At 35.3% G+C, this 11,248-nt stretch overlaps 1 protein-coding gene across 1 annotated transcript in view; it reads left to right on the forward strand.

Annotated features, from left to right (window-relative positions):
* The window catches only part of LOC128548618 (neprilysin-like), a 31,094-nt gene extending 25,692 nt beyond the window's left edge, over nt 1-5,402 (forward strand). Inside the window, exons 23-26 of the mRNA XM_053523983.1 lie at nt 954-1,019; nt 1,992-2,096; nt 4,841-4,857; nt 5,212-5,402. Coding sequence (XP_053379958.1) covers nt 954-1,019; nt 1,992-2,096; nt 4,841-4,857; nt 5,212-5,311 — 288 coding nt within the window. The 3' untranslated portion in view covers nt 5,312-5,402. The remainder of the gene's footprint in view (nt 1-953; nt 1,020-1,991; nt 2,097-4,840; nt 4,858-5,211) is intronic.
* Nucleotides 5,403-11,248: the final 5,846 nt, after the last annotated feature.

Here is an 11,248-nt window from a genome sequence, read left to right on the forward strand (position 1 = left end):
TTTCATGAGCAATACTTATGTCGAAACAATTTGTTTGGTTGGAATACTAAGAATGTATGAACACTTATGACACGAATCTCGGACAGGGTACTCAACGTGAGTACTTGGTCTTTATGTACGGCGTCATACATTTAACGTCCATTCGCAGTTTATCCGTTTTCTCCCTCCATCTTCGCTGTCTTTAAGCAATTCTGGACCATTTGAGAATCGTTTGTACCACTTGAAGATAAAGACACATGTGACTGAACATTGTTGTGGCGTCTGCTTCATTAGTTTATGAATTTCAGTTGCTGTTCGCCAAAATTTCTCCATAAGTAAGCAAGTGTCTTATTATCTATGTGAGTCGATAACGACATTACATGCATTATAATCAGTAATACTCACTTAGATTAAACTTTGTTTTCTTCCGCCTCCCACGTCGGAATGAAACCATACTGTAGATACATGTCACCCTGACCGTGTTGCTGCACTTTGGCATATTTTTGGGCAAACAAGTATACTATTAGTGCGAACATTAGCAATCGGATTCAAATCACGACACACCAAAAAGCGACTGCACCGGTTATGCGTAGCTATGGTAATAAAAACGTTCGACGCGCTTCACCTATCAGCAAAAATGTTACAAAAATGTATGACCAAATTACAGAAAGATTCCGAATTACAACGATATATTTCACGATATTATCTACACAATATGCAAAATTTGACAGTAAAAGTCTACGTTATTTTTGAACTTCCCTCGTATTATATTAAAAAGACATTGTATCGCATAGCGAGGACAAACTCAGCCTGATTCAATATATTATATTAAATTGAAATTTTACGTCGCATAGCGAGTTCAAACTCGGCCTGATCCAATATGTTATAAATTCATCTAATTCTCATTAATTTTATAAATCTTTGTCATGTGCAATTTTAATGCTTGCTTCCTTCAGTTAAGTATATATTTGCAGCTGAATGGGGTAAACAGCCAAGGTGAAAACATCGCTGACAATGGTGCAATCAAGGAAAGTTTTCAGGTAAGTGCTGATAACTTTAGGAAGTTTAAAAGAAAAAAATGTGTATGCAATGATAAAAGTGTCAAGTGTGTAAATCAGATAGCGAATTTATTTGGCTTTAACTTTAACAGCATGGCTTGCGCAGACAACTGTTAAATTTTGTTAAACTGAAATAGTTGAAGTATGTGCTGCAACATAAATCAATGTTATCGAAGTGAAAAGACAACAACAACAACAGTCTTTCTTCAAGTGCGATGTGGCAGCTGTAAAGGACATTCAGTTTTACTATAATAGAAATCCCGCTTAAACCTAAGGGATGGTGCAAATTTCATTTCCTCTCATGAATAGACTTAAGGTGGAATGCGTCTATGTTGATGGGTTCCGTTTCGACATTTTGTTTAATATAAAATTCAGCTCATATTCCTCAGTTAATAAGTATGTTACATTTTTGATATTTCTTACTTTTTTTCTCTACAAGCCTTCAAACACACCTATTGGCGTCAATTTTTGTAAATTGTTATTTTCAAACATCAAGTATCGATTTGCATATTACTCATATTATTTCCATATAAAACTGTCTTTAAAGTGGTGTAAAATTTATGGAGATTTGGATCCGAGCAGTCTGGTCAGGATCCATGCTGTTCGCTTTCAAAGCCTATTGGAATTAGAGAACCAGTTAGCGAACAGCACGGATCCTGACAAGACTGCACGGATGCGCAGGCTGGTCTGGATCCATGCTGGTCGCAAAGCCATTATATTGGTTTTCTCATGGCGCGGCTCATATATTTTTAATACTTGTTGGGGTGTCGGGTAAGATAAGATTGAAAAACCTGAAAACTTTATCCTATGTTGTGGGTTTATGGTCATACGATAACAAATGGCTTTACATTCGTCATTCATCTTTTATCCAATGGGTGTGTTGGGAAGATCCCGAATTATTGTGACTTTTTATTTACCTTTATAGTGGAAATATTTGTTTTACACTTGTAACAGGCGTATCGTGAGTGGGTAAAAACAAGCCGCCAAGGTAAGGAAGAGGATAAATTACCGGGAGTGGATTATACACTAAATCAATTGTATTTCCTTAATGCAGCACAGGTGTGTATTTTACCTTTTACAACAAATATATTTAATCTTTCTTAGTTGTTAATCTGTTTGCAAAACAAAATGCTGACTATTAAATTGAAGTTTTTTTTTTCCTTGTTAAACAGGCTAAAGAAATAGCCTTTAATAGTACTATGGCATTATAATTTTTGAAAATGCTAAAATATGGTGAGAGGTAAAGGGAAAGAAATTGACCTCTTAAATGCAACTCAAATTTTACATTGTCGTTTGAAAATAGTTCGTATACTTATCACAGAAGGCTGTGCAAGAACTACATTGTATATTGTAACACTTGTCCGATGAAGACGGGTGATTTTTATGAAAATGTACCTATTGCTGTAAGACATAGTTTGACGTAAATATCTATTCACCAGCGTCTGAATGTCAGATTCTGATTACGGGTTTTTAACTAACCAATGACAGCAACCTTTACATGTAAAGTATAAAACTACCGTTATTAAAAAACCCTTTTACAACCCGATCTAGTTGAGTTAAACAAAAAACATAATTAAGCGATAGCAGGTTACTAAGGTTTTTTTTATGAAAACCCTTTCCTGAATTATTTTGTCTTGTATAAACTACCGTGTATGTTAGTTTACGTAATTACTTTTGAAAAGCTGTACACTAAGTGATTTTGATCGAAAGAAAAATTATACTTCTGTTTACAAATGTGAATTAAAGAGATTGTGCAAAACTGGTGTTCCAATTTCAATGTCAACAGTTTTTCAGTAATGGGAGAATTGTTTGTGAGAATCAGTATAATGTTTTTTCGTCATTTTGTTCTGCTTCCGGCGATGAGTCGGAATCTTGGTTCCCCCATGATATTGTCCTCACATGTAGCACATATTTCATAATGAACATGTGTACATAACAGTAAGCTTTTAGACAGTACAATATATCTTAGTGTATATAGAAGTGGTTTTAATAGAAGAATTGTTTTAACGATGAATAAATGTATAATGTATAGTCTCTAATAGTTCTATATAGAACAGTTATGTACTATTATATGTATGTTTGTAAATGTATATTGTTATTGTATGTATGTGATAGAGACTCTAATAAACTAATAAACTAAACTATCTGCTGATGAATCAGTATAATGTCTATTCTCGTCGGTCATTTTGTTCTGTTCACCTTTACTGGACCCTTTAACAAAAAATTCTTTCTTTATAATCCTGATAACCTCATACCAATCTATCTTGTATCATAGCTCGGTGTTTTTTCTTAACAAATTTGGTGCAGGTAATTCGTATACACTGAGTACAGGGTGCTGTAACTAAAAGTGTGCAGATATTTAATACCCGCACGCTAGTTACCGCACTGTTGTAAAGGAATTAAACTATGCCAGCTGAACAGTAGACAGAAAAGTGTATTTTATTGATTGTCTGCTCTAGCATTGGTTTATTTTACCTGGGCATTACACATTTGTAAAGCAAGGATTTTAAGTACTCACTGAACTGCTGTATACGGCAATGTGGAACGCCTACAACTACCATATATGGATGGCTATGATACAAAACAGAAAGAACATTAAAACTCTCGGGTAAACAATTTTACTCGGGCACCCCCTCGTTACAAATCTTTTTTAAACCTGATCAATCTCTTCTATACATGTACTATGTTAGCATTTACCCAAGCTGCAGCCATTATTTTAGTGTACAATTTTGAACAAATATATTCAATATATTCAATGCGTTTCTTTGAAGTAACGGGGGAGAGTTTCATTTGTTTCTGTTTTTTCCTCTTTCTTTGATGTTTTGTCGAAGCCGGTATTTTGCATCCTGGTAATTTTCCAATTGTATTTTGTAAGATTATAAAATGTTTTATAAAAAGAGGTTACAGCCCAACTGTTTTGAAACACACTACATACTAGTGTTCAACCCGTTTACAGTTGGACCCAATGCTTCCCTTGAACTGTTTTGATTTCTTGCTTCTGACCTGTTTCATCTGTGTTTCTCTTAATGTTCTTGTCTTCTTCAAAGACATCGAGTACATATGTTTTTCATTCTTACAAGTTTGCTTTTTACATAATTATACAGGAGCATTTTTGTGTTTTACATGCTATGCCTTTTGTTTCCATTGCATGTTTCAGAAATTCTCCTGGCGGGGATTACTTTTATTTACACTGTCAACAGTGGGGGCCAGAATCGTGTTGAGTGTGCTGCACCATAAACTGGTTTAAGCTCTCCACTGTGTTCCTTTATTTGTTCCTTTTATCCTCTTGTGTTTGGTTTGTATGTGAGTGTGTGTGTTGGTAGTGTGTACATCTGTGAGTTGCTGCGTTTTTTGAACGTGGCATTCTCTCCTTGATATTTATCCTTGTTTTTATTTCTTCTTTTTTGCTTGTGTTAAATAAATAACAGGTAAGTTAATCATAAATGTCAATTCAAAATGATACCGACAGTTTGTTTTATGGTCTTAACTTTAGAAAGCTAAGTATGGTGTGATTATATAAGTGATTTATCAAAAGATATAATAATTGGTCCTCATTGAATAAACATTTTAGAGTCATTGATTAAACAAAACTGTATTTTTTCATCTAGACATTGTACTGCGAAATGCTTAAAATTTCTGTGTCTGTATAAAGTATAGCATAGGAGGTTACTTGAGACAGGGGGTAGAGATATTACAGATTTATGTAAACTTTAGTAAATTAAAAACTGAAAATTGTGATTTTTAAATCAAATGGCACTATATATCCACTTCATTTTGTTGAACAAAATACATGTATATTGTAGAATGATATTAGAAAAAAGTATAAGCGCATGCAAATACAGTGATTGTGTGTAGGTACATACCGTGTTATGTGTAGATACATACCGTGTTATTTGTAGATACATACCGTGTTATTTGTAGCAATGTATTGCTATTACCAAATCAAGTATTTAAATTAACGTTTGAATATATATCTATATGAGGTTGTGGAAAAATGTGGTGTTTACAACCATAGCATCTTGGAATGTCAGAATATCTTAAAAACATTTTATATTTGCATGATAATGACTTATTTAAAAAACATATCTGAAGTAATTTTGCCATTATTTACTTGAACATTAGTTTATATAATTTGATATGAGATTTCAGTGTTTTGATTGTTTAACTCTTGTAGAGTATATGGACCCTTGCAAAACTTTGACGAGTTTTCCAAAGCATGGAACTGTCCTGTTGGATCTTACATGAACCCTTCAAACAAGTGTTCCGTTTGGTAGACATGGAAGACGTAGAACATTGGAACACTCTGCAGTTTGAACGAGGCATGAATTCAGCTGTCGTCTAATATGTTCGGTCGATCCAAACATGTTCAAGATCATTAAATACCATATTTAATATAATAAAACATTTGACAGTTTCCTTTTGTTTTGTTATATGCAACCTTCACTCAGTTCGACGCATGTTGTCAAAGACATAATTCAATCAATTCATAGTAATAGACTGTCACAAGGCTAGTTTTGAATCATCGGCTGTTTTGTATAAAATTACTTTTTTTCATTTTATTATTATACGGGGTAAGTGTTAATACGTTTGCTTGTCACAGATTAAACCTTTGAATTAGAATCTTCTGCCTACAAAAAAGCAATTATTTTCAAAATGGACGTCACTTTGGTCCCATTGTCTCATTCCATACTCAGTTATTTAGCTAAAACAGCACACATATATATATATTTCAATGAAAGTTACAGAGGTAATTTCGTAAAACACATTTTGCATTTCAAATACACGTGTGGCAATGACCTTAACAAATCCTAATGAAATTAACCTTGATGTCTGTATGAGATATCTAAGAAACATTTTTATTCTTAGTGATAGCGACCTTGAACTTGACCTGAGTTACAAGAACGTATACTGTACTTGAGCCTTTAAGGAAGCTACGTATGTTCTTACCTTGTTTGCAATATCCCACAAAAAAGGACCTAAGCCATTGGCAAAGTCATATCCTATAAAGCAAACATTATCTATATACAAAGTGTCATAATAATTATTCTTGTCTTTATCTGGCAACTGGACTGAAACTTTCACAGCTATACGTTTCTCTGACGCAGTTAACAATTCTACGATGTTTTACTGTTTATTTATAAGTACAAAATAAATCTTGTTATGTGAGTAGTTTGTGACTTTCTTACCTAACAAAGTACTCCTGCAGGTACCACTGCAGAGAGCTTTAGACCATAAAGAATTGAATGTCAAGAGTTGTAGATCAAAGAGAAATTTATTGCGGTTTTGCGTTTTAGCTTTGTTAGGTCTTTGATTTTTCTCATTGGAATTTGACCTCGAATCACAAAGTATCCGATCCTTTATGTCCGGAAAGCTATTTGAAAATTTGATCGTGTTATAAGATAATACAATTGGCGTAGGGGCGGTCTCGTGAACGCCATGTACATTATATAAGTTTTCGAGAAATTTAGTGAGATTTGGCGTCAAGTTCATTGTATTATCTCTCCGGCATTTATAGTCACTACCGGAAATACGTTATCCTGTCTTTCAATCAGTCTTTCAGAGGTCTGATTCAAGCATTCTCTCTTTAAGTATGAAAAAAGTGTCTATTGTAAAGGATTACTCGGCAGGAATAGAGACTGTCTGACACTATATACATTGTATCTTACAGAAAAATTCATTTTGGTTTTGCATAATCACTGGAAAGTCTTATTGGCTTTTGAAACCGTTGCCCGAAGTATCTGATACTGTCTGTCAATCATGTTTTCAGATATTTTACTGAATCATTTGCTGTTTGTAAACTTGCTTGTATCATAAACTTATCCGATGGGACTGGACGTCATATGGACGCGATATTTTTTTTTATGTGTGTAGGTCTTCGAGAATTCCATTATCTTCTTTTATGTTATAAATATGCGTAGTGGTTTTCCACATATTATACATACCTGATTCATTTCTGAAATGTCTGATTAATACTGTATGGGAACCGTACTGTCATGTATTCGGTGTATCCCAGGCAAATCAATATTATTAAACGAAGATGCACCTATTAAAATAACACATACACACCACACAAATATATTTCGACATAATAATATTATCCAAAAGTTTGTTGTAGAAGTTTTAATTGCAGTAATTATTTACACATGTACTTAATCAACATGTACATGTATTGGAATCTTACATCATTATTTGTTTGTTTTGGGTTTAACGCCGTTTTCCAACAGTATTTCAGTTATGTAACGGCGGGCAGTTAACCTAGCCAGTGTTCCTGGATTCTGTACCAGTACAAAACTGTTCTCCGCAAGTAACTGCCACTTCCCTACATGAATCAGAGGTGGAGGACGAATGATTTCAGACACAATGTCTTTTATCAAATCGTCACGGAGAACATACGCCCCGCCCGAGGATCGAACTCATGATCCCGCGATCCGTACATCTGCGCTCTCCCTATTGAGCTAAGCGAACGGGTCTTACAGCATTAGGAATAGGAATTTTTTCTGTCAGTCCAGTTCCTGCATTATTATAACAACATTAATAATGTGCTCCCTGGAAATCTACCCTAACCTTGTATCTTTTAACTGGGCAGTGCGAGGTTTTCGTATAACCTGGCCCAGTACAAAGTTTTATTTCTTATCTTTCATAGCGCCATAAGAATGCAACGGATAGGTTATTTTGCCAAACAAGTGAGCTATAAACAATTCAGCAGTATTTAAAATAATGTATCTGAATTGTCAATAAACGCATGTTGTTGGCGCAATGGACCGGATGCTTGAGTTATATCGCCGGATAGCTGAAACACTTATAAAAACGCGGCTCATCTTTGCTTCAGTTTATTTCCTGTGTTTAACAATCCGTGTATATTTTAGGATACAGTGTTTATAGCAAATGCAACCAACATCGACGGCTTCGAAATCAGCCGATGCTTCAATCTAAAGACATGTTCTATATGGCGGATACATGATCAGAGTCTATAAGTTCACTTTGAATCAAGATTAGTTTCAGGTTTACATTCATATTACATTCTCCATGACAAGAAATTGCTTTTCCCGTTTTTACTATATATATAATAATATATATATATATAATGGCTTTTGAAGAAATGTCTCGATGAGCCTTGCCGTTGATAACAAACATCATAAATACATCAATGGAATTAGGTTATGTACCAAAAGAGTTAAAAAGTGCTAGGATAATACCCCTGCTTAAGAAACCAGGCCTTGAACCAAACATTCTCAAAAACTACAGGCCTGTGTCTAACCTCCCTTTCATTTAAAAAATCTTAGAAAAGGTAGTAAATGCGCGTCTTGAGCGGAACTTGAGTGAAAATACGAGTAAGGGACTGCAGTCTGCTTACAGAAAGTTTCATTCAACTGAGTCGGCTTAGATAAAGGTGCAGAATGACATCCTCACATCTCTCGACAAAAATTCTGTAACAGTCCTCGTCCTACTCGATCTGTCTGCAGCTTTCGATTGACCACCAAACACTGTTACACCGACTCGAACATCATTTTGCAGTCACAGACAAAGAACTTGCATTGATGTCATCATATCATAGTGACCGCTATCAAACTGTGTGCGTTGATGGTGAGTTGTCGACGCCTATGTTGATGAAATACAGTGTGCCCCAGGGATCAGTGCTTGGTCCAAAGAACTATATCATGTATACTAAACCCGTGGGTGCCATATGCAGACGTCATGGACTTCTTCATCATTTCTACGCCGATGACTCTCAATTATACCTACCTTTTAAGCCGATAGAGGCTGTGACTAGAAGTGAGGCTTTGCGCCGCATTGAGAGCTGTCTGGCTGAAATTGTCTCGTGGATGCATTGCAACATGCTAAAGCTCAATGCTGATAAAAGGGAGGTGATGCATCAAAACGTAACTCCAAGTACATTGACGTCTCTGTGAAGGTCGGTGACTCTGTGATAAAGTCCGCAAAATGTGTTAGGAATCTTGGCGCAATATTTGACAACAGTATGAATATGGAACAACAAGTCAACTCTGTGTGCCGGGCTGGACATGCACAACTACGCAGAATAGGTCACATCAGACGGTATCTTACCAGTGATGCTACAAAGACCCTTATCAACAGCCTGGTAACTTCACGGTTAGACTACTATAATGCCTTGTTAAGTGGCATCCCAAACAACACACTTAACAAGTTGCAACATGTCCAGAACACGGCAGCTCGCGTCATCACTAAGACGCCCCGTGGCAATCTTATAACACCGGTTTTGAAGGAGCTCCATTGGTTGCCAGTGAAATACAGGGTACAGTACAGGGTTCTGACCCACACCTTTAAGGCTTTACACAGTCAGTCCCCTGCCTATATTAGCCTTTTAGGGATATGATAGAAGTGTAAAAACCGGTCAGAAACCTAAGATCACAAGACACGCTGTCACTGGTTATGCTAAAAACCAAAACCATAATGTATGGCAATCGCAGCTTTTCGTGCACTGCTCCAAAGCTTTGGAACTCCCATCCCGTAAAGATCAGGGAAGCTGACACGCTAGCTGCTTTCCAAAGCCTGCTAAAAACCCACTTCTTTGTACAATATTGTGTTAACTGACCGATACAGTGATGCTTTTTTTTTCTTCTTCATAAAGCAGCGTAGAACAGTATTTTATCCTAGGGTCACTTAAATACGTTTAAATATGTATGTATTTTTATCCTGTTTAATCTGTACGTTTTACATTCATGATTTTTGTTAATGTGGAATGCATTATTTTTTGTATTGGTATTTGTTTGTATTGTTGCAATTAATTCTGTAAAGCACTTTTGAATGTGTACATATGCCTGAAAAGAGTGCTATATGAATGTGGTAGAATAATAATGATATTAATAATAATCCATGGTTAATTGTATTGGATGCAAATGGTAATATTCTGTTCGTTGGTAATTTTTCTGACGGTAACGAGGCCCATACAGAGAAAAGACTGGAAAATCCAAGTTGAACATTATCAGTTTGATCTGTCCGGCAAGTATACACTATATATATGTACTTTCACTGAAACTATATTTGAAACTGAAAGTGTTTCGACTTTCGAATTTGTAAACAAATATTTCGGTAGAGGTATCATCAACTTCATCAAAGTTCTGGCAACTAAGGTGATGAATGAAAAAACAAGAACAAGGGGTATACAATCCTTTGGTCACACCCTGCGTCAAGAATAAATATGTTCAAATTATTAAAAAGCTCTTACCTGGAAATTTAGTTGAATTACACCATTTTGTATGTGAAATGCGTACGAACCTTTACGCCCAGCACCAGCCTAAGCAAAACACGATTATAAAATAAATTGAAATAAAGGGACTCATCGATCCAAAAGGACAGGGATACCGGTATTTACAACACGGACAGGATTGGTAAGGATGTGAATATAATATACAAATGTACAGAAAAATTCCTTCGAAGTACAGAACATACCCAAGTAAAAAAGAAGAAACGTATATTAAAAAAAAACTTAAAGAAACTTAAACCCAAGCAAACTACAGAATTGAATACGATAGAATGTTACAAACTGAGATAAAAACAAAGTAATCATTACAGCTATATATCTTTGTTACACTGAGCAAACTGTTCTGCTTAGAATGGTGTTTTACTTTTCTCAAGGTTCTTGCTGTATAATAGATATAAATACTTCTAAAAGTGTGTATATAATCAATGTCAGATGGCCTGTTGGTTGTTCAGTTGCTCGTGCGCGCTTCTCTTGTACGACATTCGATATAAAATTGTTCTTTATACCCAAGCAAGAAACTTAGGCCTAGTTGTAAATGAAGAAAACAGATCTTTAAAATTGCATATGATTACACGGTTTTAAAAGTATCTGTATTGTCTTTCAAATGCATTTTAATGCAAATATAAATACAGGAAGTTGTGTCACATTCCCTGTCCGATAGCAGTCGGACTGTTCAACATGCTCTAAACATCGTTTCTCCTATGAAATCTTTTATACATTTTTTTCACTCTATTCAATCCAGCCCCAAGCTAGTTACTTGGACCTAATTGCGATTGGAAGACAATATAATACCTTCAGAATCATGTATAGAATCATGTGGTTCCCAGACAGAAGGCAGTGCAGGCTGTTTAATACATATATGCATTTCAAAGAGTAAATGTTTGAATGAAACCTCTGAGAGCCTAACATACTTCCAGTAGTGAAAGCATAAACAATGAACTTGACATGATAAAATATTTCCTGTAGTGAC

Source organism: Mercenaria mercenaria, chromosome 14, assembly GCF_021730395.1.
Source record: "Mercenaria mercenaria strain notata chromosome 14, MADL_Memer_1, whole genome shotgun sequence".
Classification (NCBI taxonomy): domain Eukaryota; kingdom Metazoa; phylum Mollusca; class Bivalvia; order Venerida; family Veneridae; genus Mercenaria; species Mercenaria mercenaria.